This window comes from Platichthys flesus, chromosome 6, assembly GCF_949316205.1.
Source record: "Platichthys flesus chromosome 6, fPlaFle2.1, whole genome shotgun sequence".
Classification (NCBI taxonomy): domain Eukaryota; kingdom Metazoa; phylum Chordata; class Actinopteri; order Pleuronectiformes; family Pleuronectidae; genus Platichthys; species Platichthys flesus.
In genome coordinates this window covers 19,689,718-19,713,406 of record NC_084950.1, presented here as the reverse complement: position 1 = coordinate 19,713,406, position 23,689 = coordinate 19,689,718, and the positions used below count along the sequence as shown (strand labels likewise).

The 23,689-nt window shown below is 40.1% G+C and overlaps 1 protein-coding gene across 6 annotated transcripts in view; it reads left to right on the top strand.

The window, feature by feature from the left end:
• Nucleotides 1-23,689, top strand: part of LOC133954605 (pleckstrin homology domain-containing family A member 7-like) — a 114,123-nt gene that overhangs the window by 58,335 nt on the left and 32,099 nt on the right. For all 6 annotated transcript variants that reach the window (XM_062389013.1, XM_062389014.1, XM_062389015.1 and 3 more), the window contains 3 exons: nt 14,318-14,435; nt 19,822-19,926; nt 22,222-22,294. In XM_062389013.1, the coding sequence (XP_062244997.1) occupies nt 14,318-14,435; nt 19,822-19,926; nt 22,222-22,294 (296 nt within the window). The remainder of the gene's footprint in view (nt 1-14,317; nt 14,436-19,821; nt 19,927-22,221; nt 22,295-23,689) is intronic.

The following is a 23,689-nucleotide window of genomic DNA, read 5'->3' as shown; positions in this document are numbered from 1 at the left end:
GCATGCTGTTGCAACAGCTCGACCAGCCTGGGCTCCATGTTTTCTGTCCACAAGATTCAATATGTGGCCATGTTCTGGTTTTTCTTTCTTTGAATTTTGCTTATAGACAGAAAAATACCTACTACTAGCGATTCTACTCTGGAGCCTACTTCAGAATTATTCCTTGTCATCAGTGGGTCAAACAATTCTACAGTATTATTTTCGTTTGTCTGCTGGTTGTTGTGTGCAGAGCTTTTTATAAACAGTTAATTGTGTTAGAGTCAAAGCTTTGTGTTCATCCTACCTGGTTTACCTTCAGGGAGGATTTTAAAGTCTAGGATTTTCATAAAATGAAACTGAATTGCATGTCGACTATTTCAGAAGCCTTTTAATCAACACAATCTTGGAGATCAGTACCAATCTGGAATGTCTGCATCAGTCCAATATGGTGAAAAAAAAGTTGTCCGAATAATCTGGCGGTGATGTTGACCCATAGTTTGACCCAGTTGCTGATCACTGCTGTAGTTTAGACTCCGCAGGCTGAAGGCACACTCACTCCCTACTGATTGCTACAGAGCGCTAGCCCAGTAGGTAGATTAAGCTACAGACAAGAAAGTACACAAGGGTATTTTCCAAAATGTTAAACTGTTTCTTTGAGTACTGTTGGATAAATTAGATAGTTTAAAGTTGCACTTAGTAATTGTGCACATTTGTTTGCTAGTTACCCAATGCTGTTGAGAGTTGTTATCATCTGTAAATACAGATATGAACATTCAGCACACTGATGTTTATTTCCATTTCCCAGCGCACGGTGCTCTACCACTTTAAGAGACCTGGTTAAGCAGGTCTCTGTGGAATAACAAGTCAGAGTGCTTACTCTCGCCTCTTTAGCTGACAGTTTGTATTGCACTCCAAGGACTTTGTTTGTGCAAAGATTTCCTGCCTGTGACTAAACCTGACACCTGACTTTCACCACAGTAAAGAGACTCTCAAAGGTGTCAGTTACTAGTGACAGGACACTCTTTTCTCCCGCTCGCCCGGACTGTGATATAACTCAATGAGACGGGGAAATCCAAATAAAGGCATCCTGTAGTTTTTGAATATAATACCATCCAAAAACAAGACAAAAACCCTCAGGCAAAGTGTTGTTTTACTTTTTTGTTTTGTTTGATTTTTTGTTAAATTTAACAGGAGGGCTTGGTTTGTATCAGAAGGTACCTTTCTCGGTCTGCATCTCTGAGAACTTTTCTGTAAGGTAGTTTGGGTTGAATATAACTATATATATATATGGTAATATGTTTGACCTTGATGCCTTGTTTTCAATTATTTCTTTTATTGCTTTTATCCACCATCGAGAACCAGACTGCAGCTTTATATTCTCCAGCTCCTCTTCCTTGATCAATGGTAAAAAAATCCCTTTGTAGCAGTCACATGGTTCATTGAAATAGTTGACCACAGGTACAATTGCACTAGATGGGTGAAAGCCAGAGTCCACAGTGTTTATGGCGACTGTCCCATAGGTCATCTGTGCAAGCAGCTTAGTGTCATAGTTGTAGATTGTATTGTTAGATGAACTTTAGCTGCCATATAATTATGATGGGCCTAAAGGAGGAAGTAGTGTGGGATTAAAACTAGAAAGCTCATTATGAAGTATGTTAGGAGACTTAGACATTAGTATAATTGCAGCTATGGCAAAAAACTGTTCCATTGTGACAAATATTTGAATCCTCTCTCCATCACTTCACTCCATAGCACCAAGGTAGACAATTTTATACTGTCATCTGTGTTTGCCAGTGATATTCTAATCTGTCCTGCCAAAGTTTAATAATTAACTTTTTTTTTTTACATTTTCAGTATATAATGTCTCCAACTTTTGTTTTGGGCAATAGCTTCATTGTAGAGCTCTCTCTCTCCCTCCCTCAAGGGCTACCTCTACATCGGCAGCACACAGGGAAATGCTACATCAACGAGTCATCAAAACATCCATACAATTTTTATTGTCATTGCACGCAGCCCTCGTCATATCCTCAGCTGTATGTGTGCTCGCTCCCACGAGGGCCATGCAGTTCTGAACAGGCAGGGAGACTTCACTCTATCTGACGTCTGGTTTCTGTGGTGTTGTGCATATGAATGAACTGCGTGCCATTTTGTCAGTGGTGTACAATGTTGACAAAGACTGGGGCTTGTTCAGTGAAGGGGCTAGCAGCCATTTTTGACTTTTGCACTTGTCCATTGTAGATAAAACTTTAAATCTCTAATGGCTGGCTAGCTGTAACTAATGTGCTTGTCAAACATCTGACTCTGCTTCCACTGTTCTTAAATCAGTTGTCTTGCACGCATTATCATACACATGGACAGCTTTATATTAGATGAAGAGGTTTGAGACAGCATATGGTCACACAGACAAGGGCTGCAGATAGGAAGAGGGTGTGTCCCTGTGAGAATGGTGACGGGAGCAGGGTTAGTTATCGCTGTTGCTGTGAACTAGCTGTGAAATATTTGTGCAGTTCAGGCTGTTCCTCAGTAAATAAGTGCTACAGGTCCTCTAGACCCGAGACAATTTCCTGTACTATCACTGCTCCCATATGTCATGACAGCAGAACCGCTCTCACATATTGTGCTGTCATATATAACTATAACAACCAGATGGTAAATTACAGTGTTATTCACTCATTCACTCATTATTGCTATTTTTAACCCAGAGGATGGACTTCTGTCATACACTAGTCCGCCTCGCCTCTGTCAGTCACTGCTCTCAAATGCACTTGACTTCTCTCTCTCAACCTCCTTGGTTCACCTCACATTAAGTCGGTAAGTAAGATAACTTGGTGGATGTCTAGACCAAATCGCAATATTTGGATTTACCATATTTATTGAATGTGCCCAAGCCTTACAATACGTTTCTTTTTTCAATTTTTTGGAATGAACACTTAAATCTTTTTCCTTACTGCATCATGCATCTCTTGCTCTCTGGTGTAGACTTCTCAGTCTGCCACTGCATATTTTCTTTTTAAAGTTTTTTGCATGCTCATGGTTTTATTCTTCCTGGACAAATCTGAGCCACATTCAGTCACCAAATCCGTGAAGAGCAATTAATAGAGCTCTTGTAGCTGTTAATATAATAAAGAGACATTAAAATATAGTGTTTCATTACCAGGCTCCATTTCTAGTAACCTATTTTCCCTTTTAATTTCTAACTTTCTGCCATCTCAGTATTTTCCATTTCCTGCCGTCTCTATTTCCATCCGTCCTGCACAATCACTCTCTCCGCCATTTAGCTTTATCCTGCTTTCATCATTCTTCATATCATCTGTCCTGTTTCTCTCTCGGTTTCTTTCCTTCCATTCCTCTCTTTTATCTTTTATCCTTTCATTTCTCCCTCCTTTACCTTATTGTCAGTACTTTGTCACTGTCACCATCTTTTTTCACACCTACGTCTTGCTGTTTTCCTGTTATATTATTTTAATATTTAAGAATTAATTAAAATTATTAAATGTATTTAATTTTCATATTTCATATTTTTAGCTTTGACTGTCTCCGTGGGGATTTTGGCAGGAAAAGCATCTCCCAGCCTCCCTTGTCTGGCACTTACCACAGATAAAACCTCCTCTTACCGTCATGTCTTTTATATCCTTGTGTATCTGTTGTTGTTGGTGACTGAGCTTCACCACCTCTCTTTCTGAGATGGTAATCGTTTGATTTTTCTTCTTCACATATGCACTGTCTCTCTACAGCACTCCCCAAACATCTCTCACTCTCCTGTCTTATCTCTGACCGTCTTCCCCTCTTTTTCCCAGAGTCCTACTCATTGTATTTCTATCTCTTTTTCCTACACCCCTCTTCCGAGACAAGGTCTGATGGATATGTCTTATTAACAGCTGCGTAGGCGTGAAGCTAGCCTGTCCAAATGCTATGATAATGTGTCAGTGAAACATGCACGCTTCAACCATTTGTGTCCAAGTCGGGTTTTGCATTATGACTGTAGAGGACCATTTGATTCAAGAGTGAATATTCACTAAAGAATCGTCTCAACAGTGTCCAGAAGAAAATAAGACTTTGAACTAATCCCATAGTCACTCATAAAGCCACTTATAATGTATCCACTACACAACAGTGGGATTTCTACTGGCAATGTACTCACAGTACATCAGTGCCAACCATCTTAAAACCTGATGGTCAGTTTAAGTTATATTTAGCTTTAGTTGGGATTCACCATCTTGTTAATTACTGTCCCTCTGATCATCCTTCCTTGTGTTGCTTTTTTCATATTAGTGGATGACAATGTTTGTATTATGAGTTTCATGTTGCAAATACTCATAAAATCCCTCCAATCCCATTACATTGGACACACATACTATTCTAATTTAAACATTCAAGTAAAAGAGCATGTACTTTTCATTAATGTGTGTAGGAGGTTTGGATTATAATGTAGTTATCCTTCTGTTAGCTGCGAACCCTAATTATCCAATTACCATCACACCACTGCAGACACCACAGGAGAGACTATTTCAGCTGTTGCCCTGTGCCATATCAAAAACATCCACTGTTCTGCTATTTAAAGCCTCAGTGAGGCTGAATGACGCACTCGAGGTTTTCTTTTGTAGGGGCTCTTTTGTAAACTTTTATATTCAAGGCTGGGGATTGAGCTGGTCTTTTTCAGCATGAACCCCTCTGCTTCACATTCATATACACACAGACACATTTATACCTTTTTCCTGTTGGCCACAGAGGCTCTCTGCTACGGCAGAGCTAACCTTTAGATTACTGCCACATGCTGGCAACAGTGTAGTGGAGTTCACTGGAGCTCATATTCTGGTTTATATCTGTCACCTCCAGCCCCGGCTAAGTCTGCACCAACCAGCCTCCTTCTTTTTTCACCCTATTTGATGTCACTGGCCATCAAAGCAAAGCTGAAACGCCATCTGAGGGCGTTCTTAGCAGGGTGTGTGTGTGTGTGTGTGTGTGTGTGTGTGTGTGTGTGTGTGTGTGTGTGTGTGTGTGTGTGTGTGTGTGTGTGTGTGTGTGTGTGTGTGTGTGTGTGTGTGTGTGTGTGTGTGTGTGTGTGTGTGTGTGTGTGTGTGTGTGTGTGTGTGTGTGTGTGTGTGTGTGTGTGTGTGTGTGTGTGTGTAGACTGGCGTCAGCGGGCCTGCTTGCGAGGGGTTATCACGCATTTAAGTGGCTAAAGTGTCAGGACTTTACAGCTTCTAGGAGCATGTTATCAACTCTTATTTTGGCAGCAGGAGAGATTGAATTACTTCTTCGGCTGCTGCTGTCTGGGTCTGAATATCCGTCTGCATCTGAAGGGTTTCAAAGTGTGTTCACGCCACATCTGTCGGCCTTTCCTCGGGTCATCAGCACTAAGGTGGAAATTTGATAATGAAAACTAGTTGAAATTTAGTGCTTGAAGAAATGCAATTTTTGGGTTTCTTAATCAGTTTCCATGTGTGCTCTGTGTTATCTTATGCTTGATGGTTGATGCTAATGAAGAAAGACATTTTATTCCCTACACAATGATCTGGCGTATCTTCTCCTTCCCTGTTTGTCTAGATTATACGATAAGCTTTATAGCAGAGACCTTGTTTTTCCTTTAATGTGTGTTTCCTCTGTTATCAATTTTTTCTCCAAACTTTCCCATTTTCACCTCAACATCAAGGACTGATTTCATAACAAGTAGACACAGAGCAGAACATGATGAAATCATATTAAAACTGTATTGATACGGAGGACGTCTGCCTGGTGTACATGCCCAATATATAAAAATACACACTTGACATTTCCTTCCCTTTGTCAATTTTTTTCCAATTGACTCTTCCTCCACATTGCTCCCCTCTTCATGCTCTTCAGTTCACCTTGACTCATTTCTTTCGAGCTGTTCACCCCTCCCCTGCTAATTGATATGGGATTTGGTGAATTAAAGGAAGCCGCAGCAGAAATGTGAAATATGCCCAGTCTCACCCAAGGGGTGCAGCATAGCAACACTTTGTTTAACTGCTGCCATAGCAGCATTTTGGAATTGAAACGGAAGCCCCTTTCAGACATGACCTCTCCAGAGGTTTCCCTTTCACACAACGCAGCTGGAGATTCTCTGCTCAGACCAGTTCACAGTGTTAAGTACTGGTCTTAACACACCCAAATGCGACCTCAATGCATTTTGAGATCCAGTCACTCCAGCCATATTCAGAAGTGGTCTGGGATGCATGGGATACATTCTTTTCATTGTTTGGATGTAGATGCAGTCTGGCTGATGTCCTCTGACCCACTACTTTTCACTGGTGGTTTGTGTGCCATGGTAAAAGATATGTAACTATTCTGCTTTAAAACTTTATCCAAAATGTTTCCAGCAATGTTGGAAACACCCCATTTTATTCAAGGTTACAGGACATTTAACTGTGTCACCTTTGAATTGCTGCACATCAGCTTTACGCGTGACTTTGCAGGGCAAGTTATTCAAGTAAGGAAAACAAAATGCTAGCCAGTTAGATTTGCTTCAGGTAAATTTTCATTGGCAACGGTGGTCAAGACAACTCATATGATCTCATGCTGCGCCACAATCTCATCGAAGTAAGTCTTTTATTATTGTTTTGATTGAGAGACCCCTAGTGGCCAAAGTTACATATTTAAGTAACACGTTTGGAACTGGCAACTTGCTGTTATAAAAAATGACCAGACAAAATGGCAGGCAAAACCAACAACAAAGAAGTCTCCGATGAAAGACTTTCCTGCAGAGTTACTGACGATCAACATGATGCAATTCAGTTCCATCAGCACCACAGATGAGGATCACATTTGTGTGTGTGCGTGCGTGTGTGTGTGCGTGCGTGCGTGCGTGCGTGCGTGCGTGCGTGCGTGCGTGTGTGTGTGTGTGTGTGTGTGTGTGTGTGTGTGTGTGTCTATTTCTTTCAGATAATTGATTGACACATTTCTGAATGTTTCTGATCTTCAGAATTCATCCATTCATACAGTGATGTGATGCCTGTGTGTTTTACATGTAGCTGTGGTTGTGGGTGTTTTTCCAGTTTGAAGGTTTCTTCAGTGACTTTTACATTTTTTCCTGTGAGAGGTATCATTAAAATACAGGAAAGGTCTTTGCTTTAAAATGTCAGAATCATTTCAGCCATTACTTTGCCAGTGTAATTATGTCTTCACCGCGGCCTCCTTTTTCACCAGATTACCTTATCGTCCCACAGACATAACAGGAGGCAAACTGCTTTCCTCCTAATGAGCAGACTATAAATGACCTCCAGCCTGCACTCTGGTGTCCCTCTTGACTCATGGTCAATATTGCTGTGTGAGATTAATATGCAATATTATGTGGATCTAGGTTCCTGCCCTGTCACATACTCTCACTCTGTTAAGTGCCAATCTGAAGTGTTGGTCCTCCTCCTTTTCTTCTTCTTCACAAAGTAATTTATTCACCTCAGAGATGGTGAAGTATTCCCAGCAAGACAGGGAGGGAAGAGGGCATGTTTGCATTTACTGAAGGATTTCCCTGAAGCTGAACGTTATGTCTCTGAGTTGACGTTAGCGATGTTTGGCCTGATATTTCTATGTATTTATTAATGATGGGCTGTGATTATAAAGTTTACAGAGGCTCTTCATAGGGTTGTCTTTGGGTTAGGTCTGATGTGATTGCTCAGTCAGGGTCTGTTGCTGCATCATTTTCTTATATTTCTCCAAATTCATTGTATTCTTAAAAGAGTTCACTTCGGTTAAGTAATAAGTAAATAATCGTCAAAATTTATTCAGTAGAGCTCAGGATACCCTGATGCTTAGTGTGGTTTCTCACCTACCCTGCTTGGTCTGGACCTAAGGACTTTTCAGTTTAAGTTGAACCACAATAAAAGCTGTGAAAGGTGCCTCGGGCCACAGTCTAGACCAAGATAGACTCAACCATGGTTCAGTACGTTTGCAGAGAATAAACAATTACTTTGGAAAAAAAAAGTAAGTGACAATGACACTATTCATCATGCGAAGAGAATATTAAAGGAAACATTTTAACCGTGGTTGGGAAGGGAGTCAATGTACCAGTTTGTATATATTTTATATTATATATCATTAAAGAAATATATAGTAGTAATATATTCTAACATTACTACACAAATAAAAGAAAGAAATAAAAAGCTCAAATCGATACCATTGCATAGCCCAAAGACTACCTTCCTAAAAACTACAACACAAAAGAAGGATGCATCCTCTTTCTGTGAGACATCAATGGATGAGTCATTGGGACACATCAATCTTTTTTTTTCTGTCATGGGATTGGGACAGGAGTATTTTTCTGGGAGTGATCTGGGAAAGGAGTGACAATCCACTCCCACGTCTCCTTCTGTTTGGCATTGCCAACTGGAGGTGTGAGGTGTTGAGGGGTTTCAGGGCCACTGAAGATATTATACACAGCTCTCACATACTTCTTGGGAAAGTAAACTGACTGAATCAGTGCTGGGCCCCTTGAAGTTCCAAAAGGTGTGAGGTGCTGTGTGTGGCGTCGTAGGTGCAACAGGAACCCACACCTGCACTTTTTAAAGAAAGACATGGTGTCATTTGTCAGTTTGCTCTCAGCTGTCAGCTCTCCTGAATCCGTCAGTCATCACCCAGAGGAGGAACACGTCCTTGAATAGCAATGAAACCTGCATCAACGTGCCCTCGAGCAAAGGACTGAAATCAAGCTGCTCCACTTGAACAGCTCTGTAGGCAAAAGTATTGGAATAGTGTGAAAAGAGTCAGATTTCAAAGCAAACTGCAGGTTGTCTTATTACAGTGCAAATAATCAAAACTGTGCATTCTGTTTATTTTCTACTTTTAAAATAAGTGACTCATTGTTAATACTCCTTGTTGGGGCTGAGGGTTGTATAAGGGGAATTTAGAGCTAAGAGGGGCTTGAATAAAAAATCGCAACTTTAATGGCAGTCAACATAGATTATGATCCTTAATATTATATTAGTCATCAGATTTTACTGCACACAACAACTAAGTGAATAAAACAAACAAAAGAAAAAACAGTACTCTTCCAGAATAAAGACAATTGAAAAATATGAGGATGAGAAACTGAGAATAAACGACTTTGAGAGGCTGATAGGTTACGCCCCAGTAAAATGTTGATATTGCCAGATCTATAAGATTCTGACATGAGGTTCACTTTTAAATATCATATAATCACCATAGAGTAGACAACAAAGTCAGATTTATGGATCTAAATGTTGTGTGGAAAATATATAATCTGATGTGAGAGTCATGATAAAAATCATTGCGGTCCTGCTGATGCTGATGTGAAGTGTGTCAGTCTCCTTTCATGTTGTCGATCTTCAACCCCTTAATCTCTTCATCTTTTCCCCTTTCTTGTCTCTTTTCCTTCTTCTTTGCCCTCAGTGGAATTAGGTTCACCTCGATTCAAAGAGGCTGAGAGAATCCACAAGTTGCCTTAACTGCTTTTATAACCAGCAAACAACTTTCAAAGACTGTGAAACATATTTAAAACAGAATTGTAAATCAAATCAAATCCATATTTATTTATATTGCACCTTTCGTGCAAACACCTTAAACATACAACAATTGAGTAAAACACACAAAATACAGCAATGCATTCAGCAATGAAATAGATAAAATAAAATAAAATACAAAATAAAGCAGCTCGATAAAACAGGATAAGATAATTTTAGGCTAAGATGGAAAGTCTTTCTTTACGAGTTTTTTCCGGATGCTCTTGCCACTTATTCCATACACACTAAATAAGTAAATAGTTAATGACGCTGTAAAGAAAGCAGAGTTCATAGAGGGAATTTTGTTTATTTTCACTGTGGTAAGTTATGGTGCAGTGGGTTTCTTTGCTTTCCCTCTTGAGTCCTCTTTCGCTTCCCTCCGTCTATTAGCTGTTTCTTTATCTCTCAAGGCTAATTTATACTTTATCAGTAGCTGTGTACCCCTTACAATAGTCTACCTAACTGTACATCACAGACTGGAACAGCCACGATTTGCCCGCTTGATAACACGTCTCATGGATGTCTCTCAGTGGCCGGACAAGCACACAAAACTCACCCTCCTCCTGCCTCAACCTGTTCAATGGTCGGACACATCATCTCCTCTGATGTCGTCAAATTTTATCAGTAGAAATAACTGATATTGAAAACTGGTTAGGTTCAGCTCCATCAGTACCTTTACAATTTCAGTTGCCACTTTTTTGAAGTCCACTCTGGCATAGAAACCCTGCTGCCAACTAGTGTTTTGGTGGTGCCATTGCAGAGTGACGCAGACACATCAGATAAAGAAATGCTCAAAATGGCGTAATTAACTTGTGCAGGTAACTGTGTACACTCTGTGCATCAGGATTCAGACCCTTGTTTGAAAGAGATAGACGGGTGGTCGCCCCTGACAAAAGGAGAGGTTTAATTTTTCCGATTTTTTTATTTTTATTTCTGAACATTCCACAGATTTACATTATGCATCTGTAGATAGAGATTGTTTATGTACTGAAACTGCTGGATGTGTTGGTGTGAAACAGCTCTTTCTCTATTGTGGAGGAAAGAGATGAAGGAGCTCTCTTCATTTTAATATAAAATGTCAGACAAAGACACAAGAATAAAATTAAAGCAGACCAATATTTTCATTTATTTTATTTTGCTAATTCAGACAAATTAAGAAAATTGTATCTGTCTACCGAAGCAATTTTAACTGTCAAATGTGTGTTTGCAAAAATAACTATGGTTAAATCAAAATTGATTAATTTTAAAAAACGGTAGCAGGGCGTTTTGTGTTTCAGAGAAATATAGTTCTGGGTAATTTTGGGGATTACAAAATACATTACACTACCATTGTTATTACTTCTGAAACTAATCACACAGATTTACACATTTGCTCCGCCTGTCTTTAGCTTCTACAAAGATATCGGGATTGATTGTAAGTTATCAAGTACTAGTTATTCATCTCTGGATACATGTACAAAGGACCGGTTTGGACCGTTTGTGAGACATGAATACTATAGACAGGGTTTGACCAGGTTTGAGGTCTAATGGCTGGTTTGTGGGGTAATAATGCAGGGCCCACTTAGAAGTTAAATTAAGCTGCTGTCAGACGGGCACTTAACTGGGGTTTTATGTGAGGAAGTAAATTTCAGAGTCAGAGGCTCCAGACACAATCTGGAAAGAGAACTAATATTTCAGAATGAAACTCAGGCACAGGTGAAAATTTGTTGTTTTGGATGTTTATACATTGCGTCTAGCTTCCTGCATGTTGCGCCTCACCTGTTATTTTGAATACACCTGAGCTGAGAATCTCTTGCTACGTTCTACATAGCTAAGAGAACGTCCGGACCCCATTGTACAGCTTGACACGGCTACATCAGTAAGGAGCTGTCTGTCAGAGGTGTCCCATCCAACAGACGGACAGACGTATCATCGGCACTGTACTGCAGAACAAACAGTCAGTCCTTGTGGGAAGAGTGCATCATGTTGGATGTGCTCAAACATTAGACTGTCAGACAAACAGACCTTTGTCCAGTGTTTGGTTCATTGACTTGTGTATGATTGACACTCATGGATTTCCTCATGCTGCAAGACAATTTAAATATATATTTTTAAATAAAAGTACTTGTATTTGATTAGAGCTGGGTGATATGACTTCACGATAATTTCCAACTTTAACTTTATTGAGTGCACAAGAAGGTCTGAACCACAGACTGAATGGACTTTGATGACGCAGCTTCCCTTCCTCCCGCTTTCACAATCTGAAGTGGGACAATCTGTGTCCCTCGGAGGGCTCGGTCTAGACTGCAGAGTCCAAACCAAAATGAGATGGTTCTGCCTATTCTGCTGTCGCCTAGCAACAGAGCTGCAGTTGGACAAGACAAGAACGTGTTAATGCCCTTTATGTTTTGAACATGTGGACCACTAACCGTTTGAAGTAAAATACACATCAAGCATTAGACGTCTCGTCATGTCACTGTCCGCTGCCATTACCGCTTTGAAAAAGAAGCTGAAGCCCTCAAGAAGGAGCCACCCATCGGAGCCTTTGTTTTTCAGGGATGGAAGGATGCATTTGTCTGCCACATCTGGAGGAGCCTTAGAAATGAGACTGCCACAGCTGTGACGCAGGTGGTCTACAAATGCAGCCTCCTTGGGATGCAATTTCCAACTTGATACAGTCAGTGTCTGTGCATTATTGATCAGGGGATGGAGCATAAATAGCAGACACAGACTAGACCCATCGTGAGCCAGTCTCAGCTGGTAAATAACTAACGGAAACTAAACTGAAAAAGATGGCACTGAAACATACATTAGTGTGCTGAGAACTACCTATAACGACAGAAACCCCTTTGGACAAAAAAGTACATTTTAATTAGTTTCATATCTTATCTGTTTACATGGAGGAGGCGAGGGTTAAGACCTATACTGCAGTCAGCCTCCAGGAGGCGATTGAGACACTTTGGCTTCGCTTTTGGAGAGAAGTCATGTCGTTCATTTTTATGTGAAGTTAATGGTCTGAACATATCACAAAAAATTAAAGGTGTTAAAACTTCCACTGACAAACAAACAGAAGTAATACTCTGTAGCTGATGAAGCTGTGCAGCTGTGCTTGCTAATGAATTTAAAGGCTTTTCATACTGTACCTGTATCCTTGGAAACTGACCCCCCACATAATGCCTTTCTAAAAAATAAATAAGCCTGTGATCTCCAGCCAGTGTTTGTTTTTCCTCATCCTCTCATTTGAAAACTGCTAAAAACAAAAGCTTAATGCACAGTCGAAAAGACACGAAGACAAGAAGATCCGTTAATATTTTATTAACGTAGCAGGCTAGAAAATCAGTTTGAGCTGAAGTCTGCTGGATATCACTGTGAGCTTTGCAAATAAATCAATGGATAAGCACCTGCTGGAAAACAGTGGAACATGAGCACAGTGTCTTAGACTCCAAAACAAAAACGCAAAGATAAAGAACTCTGACGTGTGTGTCTTACTCCATTCATGATGGTAAAGCAGGTTCTTTAGTGTCTCTAACTTTCTTTGTCTTTTTAGAGCATGACTCATTTAAGCATATTCACTTGGTCTGGATCATCAACAGTTTGTTAGGTGGAGTAGGTCATTCATTCAAAATCCTCTAACCACAGATGACGTATCTCTGTAACTATTTGTTCAAACCTGTTCATGCTGCTCTTTTGGTACTACAGTCACTGTGCTACTATCCACGTGAATTACAAGCTGCACATTCCTGCTTTTACCCAACAGCTCATGCAAATCCAATGAAGGCGATAAGCATTTTTCAGTTATAATAACTCATCTGTTCTCTATGGATGGAAGCCATATTATGTAATCCTTCAGTCTGAGAACAGGTATGATACAAATATGAGTCTGGAGTGAACTCAGTGATTGCAATCAACCTATCAACATTTGTTTTGTATTGATGGATTAACGGCAGAGTGGCACGGGGGTGCAGCCTCACAGCAAGACGTTTCCTCCCGTTCCGGCCAGGGTCTGTCTTTGTTTAGCTTGCATGATCTCCCCGTGTTTACGTGGGTTTTTCTCCAGGCACTCAGACTTCCACCCACAGTCCAGAGACTCCACATTAACTGTCAGCCTTAGTAGATATTTAACTCTACGTCAAGGGTGTACCTTGCAGTCAGCTGGGATTGGCTCTCGCCCCCTTCACGGCAACCTTCACTGGATAAGCGTTATAGATAAGGGATTTCTATGGTTTATTCATAGTAATCAAATTCCCAAATCTGCCTTTTGTTGTCATGATTTTTTCACCCTCCAGCTGGAAATCTATGGAAGAAACAGACCTTGAAATAGCAGCTATGTAATGACATCATTTGGGGTAGTTAGGTGACAGATCTTTAGAAAATGTTTACCCAGCATTCCTCAGGGGTTTTCTGATTTGATTCTACACTGTGTCAAACCTCTCCCCCTTTTTTGTTTCTCTCTTTGTGAGGCATAAAAAGGATTAAGAAGCCACAAGAATGCTACTATTTCCATCATGAAACATAATACAGATTAGATCAGGTACATAAATAATGACCTTACATGCTGAGTTTCATATGTCTGGTTTACATTTGGATTAAGGACTGGTGATAATTTATCATTTGGAGGAACTATGAACTACATATAGCAGTTTGCTGCTGTATGCACCTTTATTTTTCTGCTGTGAGTTCTGGTTTGTAAATTCATCAATCAGCTTCCTGTTGTGAGACGGTCATGTAAGGTAATGGCTCTGCACCAACCTGAGGTTACAAAGGGAAAATAGACACAGACAAGAAATTGTATTAAATTTTGGCTGTCCAGGGGATGTATATACATTTTATATTAAATTTGAAAAAGCACTGTATCAAAAATGTTTGCTGTGTGTGTTGTTCAGGCCACAGGGAGCTCGCATGATGTCCAAGCCCACCGGTGAGCAGCTCTCCAGCACAACGGTCAGCGAGGCCTCGACCACCATCACTTCCTCCACTGTGGACAACACCTCTGGCTCCAAGGTCAGTGTGTGTGTGTGTTTTTGTGTGTGTGTGTGTGTGTGTGTGAGTGTTAGGCTCATTGTCCATTTGCTGTGAGCATGACTAAGTTTACTATGGATGACCATGTTGGGGAAACACCCAGGGTTTTTCACCAGTCTCTATGATGTATGGTTACATGTGTGCATTGTGATCATTTACCATTAAATCAATATCAACACGGAGCATTGTAGCAAACAATTAAGCAATGGATGTTGCTTGCTATTTTATTTCACTCACACTTAGAACTGATCTTTATAAAAACCTGCTCAATCCATATTTATGATTGTACCCAATATTGAGGTTTAAACACATGTTGCAGCATAGTCTGCGGAATGAACTTGTCTGAAGGAGTGTGTATGTGTGTGAGTGTGTGGGTCTGCTCTTCTCTGCCCCTTTTCACACACAAACTGATAATCACATGTATTTAGTTGTTAAACGATGATATCTGACCTTGTTTCTGGATTGTTCAAGTCGTTTTAAACCTGTTGTTGTGTTGTGTAGCAGGATTAAACGTTGGTCTCATAAACTCTAAAGCGAATCAAACAGAGACAAAGTAAACGTCAGTCATGTTGGTGCCCTAATAACTTCAGATCAGTTATGGTGTTTCTTGAGATTCTTTAAGTGTAAAGTGAGGGGTAAGCAGACTCCCGACAGGAGACTCTGACAGATACAGGACGTAGCAGAAAACATGAAGAGATCATGTTCAGTTAATGCATTGATGGAGAGTGGGCCACCTCTATGCAGGAGCCCAAACATTAGCATGGATGCAGGGGCTCTTACACTCTGACTTGGCTGTAACTCTATTGCAGCCACGTGATTGGTTCAGTGCTGCGCTTTTCTCATTGTCATTGGCTGTTCGGGTTTTCTGTCCAAACATGGATGGAATGAGTTCTATCGACTTTATATCGACCACGTCTTATATTTCTATCGAGGAAAAGTGAATGGAGTCTGAGGTGTTGTTTTTTTTAACATCTTTACCTTAAAAACAGTGAATTGATATGAAAAACTTCTCTGAAGTCTATCTCTTAAACCAAAATTTTTAAATAGTTATATCCAATTAACTCCTCCTCTTCTTCTTGTCAGAAGCAGATGAGATATACTCTACACTACACAATACAGTTAATAGTCTTGATGGCAGTGCTAGTGCCATCGCTCTTGTTTGTCGGCCTCTGACTCATTGACCCAGTTATCAGTAGTTTTCTCCTGACTAATATCCGCTGTGGATGATTTTGATGAATGGGGTTTTAGAGGTCTTCTGTGGTTGACCAGCATCCCTGACAGGCTCACAGGAATGAGGACACATGGCTGTAATGGTAGAAGGGTTGGAGATAGTGGGCTCAGTGTATTTCTATATTGATTAAAGCAGGACCTGGAGTTAGGCAGGTAGATATGGTGTGGACTGTTACCTCTGTGTCAGACAGGAAGTGGTACAGAGGGTCATTTTTTTTTTTCATAAAAGGCTCCAGTGGTTTAGACATTTTATTTAGTGAAAATATCAGTTGCTTCTCCTCTGGTGACTTATTCGTCTGTATTTCCGGATTTTGGGGATTCTTCAACAACATTTGCAGGTTTTAATTTAGAAATTCTGAAATTAGGCCGATTTGGTTCCAATCACTGCACGTCATTTTTACAAATGGCCGCCCACACTGAGTCTGGTTGTTGTAGAGGTTAATAAAAGTAATAATGATTATAAAGAGAAAAAATGGCACGAATCTCATGTAGTTACTGCAATCTGGGTTTTTGCAATAGTTCCTGACAGGAACTGAAAAAGCTAAAATCCTATTTTGATTATCCATTATCCTTGGCTCACTCTTGCTCCCTGACACGTTTTTTCTTTCAGTCTGAATCCCACTCTCTTTTTAACTCACTCGCACACATGCACATACCCAGCTCCACAGTGGCGTGAAATCTCACCCTGCCCCATCAACAGGTGCCACGGGACTGAGATTGAACACGTGTCATCGGGTGCGGTACAGAGATGACAGGGCATCCATCACAATGGCCCATTGCCATCTCCACGCCCCCGTGTTTTCTTGGCCTGCAGCCCTCTCAGGTGCTCTGGCTCATCACCCCTGCCATCAAAGAGAAGAAGCCTCATTCTGACAAACGAAACCCTTAACAAAAAGAATTCCGTCTCAGGGCGGGAGAGATGAGTAATTTCTGTCCCCCGCCATCAAGAAATATGCCTAGTTTTTGAGCAAGTCGCATTCATTCCGCCAACATCAGAGACGACGCCAGGACTGAAATCAACCCATTTCCCCCACGAGTTGTGTGTCAAAATTCTCCTTTGAGCACTTGTGTTCTCTGTTTCTGTGTCTGTCTGCATATTTAGTCATGTGGTGTTGATAAGTCTGCACAACTTCCTTGGGAATTATCAAAGTCAGAGTCATTTAGATGATCCCTCTGGGTCCCAGGCTGTTTTATGAATTAATGTGCCTCTTCAGTTCCCTGCCTCAGTATTTGAAAATGCTAGTTTTATTGGCTCCTTAACATTGAGCGATTTGAGCATTAAAACTAAGACATTTAATTATAGTAAATACTCACACAATGTTTCTTTGCTCAGTCATAGATTATAGGATTGGAAAAAGCGAGAAAGTAAAAAATATATAAAAGTAACACAGTAATGCTGTGATTTGCTTCTGTTTGACCAACACACATTTCTTTCAGTGATCCTGATTTTCTGTTTTGGGCTTTCTGGTTTTGGATTTTGTTTCTGTTTGTTGACCATACAAGACTTAGATTCACACAGATGAATAAGTAAAAAACTATATGCTTAGCAGCTCGCATTTAAAAGCCCACTTCTTCAGGATATCACTTTGTGTCCTGACCCCAACCTTGAAAGTCCTGAAATACGCAATTTTTAAGACACGCCATCGGCCTGGCTAGGGTCCTAAGGGGGTGAATCTGTTATAAATTTGGTTGATACAGGCTGGTGACCTGACCAGGATGTAACCCGCCTCTCGCCAGCTAGGATTGGCTCCAGATCCCCTGTGACCCCTGAAGGATAGGCAGTATAGATGATGGATGGATAGATGGATATCCATGTAGCCCTTGAGGGTGAATCCAAATGACTTTGTCATCCTCGGATGATCACTAGCAGATCAAGCAGGGAAATATCTCAGCATCTATTCAATCTAATTTATCATGGGAAATAAACCACATCCTCAAGTAATTTGTATCACTAATGAATCTGTTTTGTTTTTTTTACATTTAATCATCACAAATTTCCAAGAGCCTAAATTAGATGTATTTCCTTTCTGTTTATAGGAATTGTGAATTTAATACAATGCTCCCGATGTCATAATGTCCAAAAGCCTAAATCAATCAAACTTAAATCAATAGTTTAAACCAACATAGATATCATATTTAAATCATTAAGAAGCTCAAAACTTGAATCGGATAATGTTTGTCGTTTGTCCTTCATTAATTGCTTTACGGCTAAAAGGATCCTGATTTGAATTCGGGGTTAGGGCAGGGTCTCTCAGTGTTGAGTTTGCATATTCTCCTTGTGTCTGCTCCAGCGTCAACCTTAACCTTTAGAAGATACGCATAGTAAAGTATAGATAATGAATGGAATGTATTGATTGATGGATGGATTTTTCATAGATGACTTTACCAGTCATCAAATCATAAAGTCGATTGAAGTAATCCAGATTGAGTCAGCTGCCATGTTTAGATGATGTTAACCACTGATCAGATCCACTTGAACAGATTTGGATTAGGTGTCTTGTGTAAGGACAAATGGATTTAAAAAGGGAGGGGAAAGCACTACTCCTGTTTAATTACCTTACCATCCTAGATCATTCTTGTCTGACAGGGGACTTGAACCGGCAACCCACAGGTGTCAGACTTGCCTCTCTAGGCTTTTAGGTTGTCTCATCGTGTGCCTTTTAAGTAACAGTGTATCTCACTTACAAGACAGAGGGCTACTTTGCAACAGGGACCAGAGCCTGTTCTACAAAATTACCTTTGGCCTAAAAATAGACCACTGCATCACACACACACACAGATACTTGCACGCACACAGAATATTTGCAGATACCGATGTACAGGGAAAGAGAAACCTATCACAATGCATGGACACACACGTACGGTATTTTTACAGTTAAGGGACTTCAATGTGACAGGATGGGAGCTGCTCTGTGTCTTTGAATCATGCTTCGGCAAACAGCTTTCCTCTAATTAACGAGTGTGTTTGCTGTTTTCCAGCTGTGATTGCCTCCCAGTGCTGCTGCCATAAACACAAACAAACACACATACACACACAAAATCATGCAGCCGTCACACCAAATCTTTTATTATAATAACAGTGTGAGGGTTGGGGCAGGGCTTGTATGTGTGTGTGTGTACGTGTGTGTGTGTGTGTGTGTGTGTGTGTGTGTGTGTGTGTGTGTGTGTGTGTGTGTGTGTGTGTGTGTGTGTGTGTGTGTGTGTGTGTGTGTGTGTGTGTGTGTGTGTGTGTGTGTGTGTGTGTGTGTGTGTGTGTGTGTGTGTGTGTGTGTGTGTGTGTCATTCTTCCGAGGTTTCTTCCGAGGTTTCCGAATATGCAATGGTGTAATGTGATTTCATGAATATGTGAATGGTGTATGTAAGTTCGTTTGCCAGCTCTGTAGAGCTGCCGCACACACACTAACATAATAATAAAGCAAGAATGTCATGGCTTGCTGAGTGAATCATTGTCATTTCCTCAGATGTTGTAAATACATTTGACATCATTATAGTTAAATAAAGAAAAGCAGGAAATGCAATCAGACATTTAAACTCTATTAATAGACCTCAGCTGGACAGGTTAAGTCAAGATGCTCAGGTGGCTTCTAACATTGTAATTTTCCTTTTTTTGTAATGATTTCGTCGAGACTTACTTGTCCTTTTTCTACATTATATTTATGGAATGAATTATTCGAGTTATCCAGGAAAATTATTGTTTGGGTTGATAAAAAAATAGCTGCGCTAGTGAGTATCATAGGAGATGGGCCAGGAATCTGGTTGCCCTTAGTCAGGGGAGAGTAAAGGTTTATACATATGTTGTACAAAATAAAAGATTCCATTTCCAGTTTAATTTTCCATTGTATCATTGGTGCCGGATGAAAAGTGGTTAAATTCAACAACTATCAACAGAGGTCAGAGCTGGTAGATAAAATATATATGTAATTTATCAAAAGTGACTATCCTTTCATATATGCTCTATTATATCCATAATCTCCCTCTTTACAGCAATATAATTTGTCATTCAGACATTGCACTTTACACACAACACAAATGCAGTCAAGAAATTAGCATGAAGTGAATGAATATGACACAGAACAGGGTGACGCTGAACAAGAGTCAGACCAACCAAGACAAAACAAGGAGCTGTTTGTGTGTGCAGGGCTCCCGGTCCAGTGGCAAGGTGCACAGCTTTGGGAAGAGAGACCAGGCCATTAAGAGGAATCCCAATGTACCTGTGGTGGTCCGAGGATGGTTGTACAAACAGGTGAGGATGCACACACACTAGCAACACGCTCCTTTCTCTTTACCATATTCCAAAAATTAAGATTGCTCATGCAACAACTATAATTTTTAATTTCTCAAAAACAGGTCACAAACATAATCAAATGTATTGTTTCAACAGGGAAACCACAGCTTGTAGACGTGTGGTGTGTTAGCAGGTCATAGCTGAACTGAATCCTGGAAAGCATAATGTCTCAAAAACAAAAAGGAAAACATCATAGTATAGGCATGTATGCAACAGTATTACATAATAGATGAAGGGTTTAGAATGAAAATGGTAGGAAAACATTGGTTCTAATCCCCTTGACACACTAACAGGCAGAGTTATTGTATGGATGGAATGATAGGAAAACTCAAGGTATTGTCTTGTAAATGCATTCTGCAAATATTTACTTATCTTTTTACTTAATTTAATATGACCTGAATAATCCATGATGCATAAAGAGCTTTTTTCATTGATTGGGCAAAACTTTAAAATACAATTTTCACCTACAGATTATATTTGATCTATATACATATTAATATTGCAATACATATGCAGTCTTAAAATAATGATGTAGATCATTGTCTTTTTTTAATGATACAACTTTTTCTACCAGAACTATTTACCTTTTCGTGCTAGAAAAGGCGAAGATGGATACTGTCTAAAATTATACTTAATGTGTTTTGTGATATTCTAGATGGTGAAAAATCCCCGTCATAACCTTCAAAAGTCCAAAATTGACATCTTCCACTGTGTTTTGTATTGAGTTCACAGGAATGATTTTATACAAGACAAATGGAGCTGGGATCAGTGAAAAGAGTATCAGAATATTTTCAGTCCACTAGCTAATCGAGTCATTCATATAATTCATTATTTATTCATGTGGCAACAAGATCAGTCATTAATACCATGTTATATAATTAATACTATACAATGTCCAGGTACCTTCCTCTGGACCTTAGTCCCCGACAGTCAAGCCTGTGTGTTTGCCTCCTACCCAGCACCAGCACAGGATGAGTCCTAGCAACATTTCCTCCAATGGCCTTGTTAAATTTTTTCAGGCTACATTATTATTTATTTGTGCTCTGGCAGTAGAGAACACCTGCTGTTGATCACAAACAGGCTATTACTGGAGACTCTGTGTTTATTTTAAGTCTTACTCAAAATATCTTTTGTTGGCATCGGACCACTGGAAAGTGCCTGGCCTCCATAACTAGACAAATAATGATGTTTCTGTTGTATTTTAATGACCACATGGTGAGTCTTACAGACACACACACACACACACACACGTACACAGGTTTGTGCAGTTATCTTGCCTAATCCAAATCTTAACCTCACTGTAAATCACAACTTACATCTAACCTTAAGTAGGACTCCAGAAACAAAGTTAAGCCACATTAGGACTACTGGGCCACTGGGTTCTACTGAGGTCAGATATTTTCTTAACTACTTTTATACCTTTTGCTAATTTTTTTTTTTATCCTAAGAATTTCTTTTATGGGTAATGGTTTCTTATTTATACATCTTATTTCATGTCTTTGTAAAGCACTTTGAGGTGCATTTTTTATATATGAAAGATGCTTTGTTTTATTATTATTATTATAACTGGACCTGACAAGATCCGTGTTTACTCTTGAAAATTACCTAAAGAGGTAAGAAAAAGACACACACACTCACACACATACACGACTTAGGCCCAATTCTTAGTGGGCATAAGCATATGCGTGTACATAAATTATCACAAACAGTTAAACACATACATGTGCACACTACCAGGACCACAAGCCATTTGCTCTCTCTCATCCCCACACAAACACACTGGGTAGCACGGTTGTAGCTATATACATCTTGAGCCAAAGAGCGAGTTCAGATCTGTGTTGGAGGTGACTTCATCCCGTCTGTATCTCCTCTGCTCCTCTGACGCCACCATTATGAGCCAGAGAACATTAAAGACAAAGCAGGCAGTAAAGCAGCCGAGTCAGGCCCAGCGAGCCACAGAACGAGGACAAATGATCCCTCCCCATCCCTGATCTCTTTCCTGTTCACCCTCTTTATCCCTGTACACCTCACTTTTGCTCTCATTACCCCCGTTTGCTCACTGTGGCCGCCGTCCCTCGCTAGCCCCTTTCTGTCTCTTTATTCTCCAAACTCTCTCTTCATCCTTCTCATTATTCCCTCTCTTTTCCAATGCATGATTTCTGTCTCGTCTTTGCTCGTTATCTGTGCTACCATCCATCTCATTATTCATTCATTCATTACTTACACTCCCCCCCCCCTTCTCTCTCTCTGCAGGACAGCTCTGGGATGCGTCTTTGGAAGAGGAAGTGGTTCGTTTTGGCTGATTTCTGTCTGTTCTATTACAAAGGTGAGTCAAAGGTCTTCTTTTTCTAATATTGTCTGCACCTAACATGTGGGAGAAAATGATTCATATTCTCAGTCACTATGACCTCCATCGCCTGTCTGTTTATTTTTCTCTCTTCTCTGCCCCCCCACAACTACTCATTTAGGCAAAGACAAAATGACAGACTCGCCTTTAAAATATAATACAGTTCAAGATGTGAGCAGTTAAGTCCATTTTAAATTAGGGTTCGCCTATAAGCCTTTTCTGGGACTTTCTACATCACTCATCAGTGCATTAAGTTTCCCTCAGCCGCTGGATCACATCCCATTACATCCAGGTAACTTCTGATTTAGTAATCTCTGAATAGGAGTGTATTCCCTTGTATTCCCACTATACACATGTATTAATTCACTATTATACAGAACAACAATCACAGAGAAAGAAGGGAGAACTACAGACACTAGCACAGTTCGTGGATACCTCAGATTTAACTAGCCTGTTTACCACAGTTTACTGCTATCTATAAAGTATAATCTCATAACATAGCTAATAGAGCAGACTGTTGTATATGATAGAGGAAATGGTTATTGAGATTATACTTGTTTAGTACCTATTCTAAACATGCCTAATTGGATTAGGTTTGCTAAGACTCAGAGGCAGGTAGAAACGGAGATGTTTAGAAAAGATGACACTCTCACAACTACTTGCTGATTGGGTCTTTTGAGTCATAACGAAGCCTTCGCTGATTGGTCAGCCAACTATCACATGACCCCCTTCTGGAAGAAAACAACGGCATAAGCCTTGGCTACTAGTGTAAAACGTAACATGGATAGTCAATTTCAAACTTGACCCTGTTGTCTTTGCTAACAGCTGTTGTGCAGTTAAGTTCTGTATTGTACAATAATACAACTGCTTACATGTGTAAGAGACAAGCTGTTATTCAAGCAATTTCTGTGTATACTGGCATTCCAATGTCCAGTGTAACTGAATTTAAGGCATGTTAGTATGGACGGGAATTAAAACTGATTTGAGCCAAAATGCTCGCATTGGACAGAGATTGTTTTAGTCTGAAAATGCTGCTGCACAAAGAGCTGTTTATCTGTTTATTCAAAGTTCAGTGAAGCTCGTCTCAGTTCACAGAACCCTGAAATGTTGTTGCTGTGAATGTGAATGGGCCAGGTGTAGTAAACATGCTGTTGTTCTGATCAACGTCACTCATAATGATGTGTACCACACTTTACTTCCGTGGGCTCTTAACAATCCACATGCCAAGTGTGTCGTTGATAACATGAAGATTCCTCGAGATATGCAATCCTCATACATCGCGACAGACAGACAGATTTCTGAAAGTGGTAAATATATGTGTTACTATAGTTTTGCGTCATGGATGTTACTCCTTCCCCCAGGGAACATAATCAG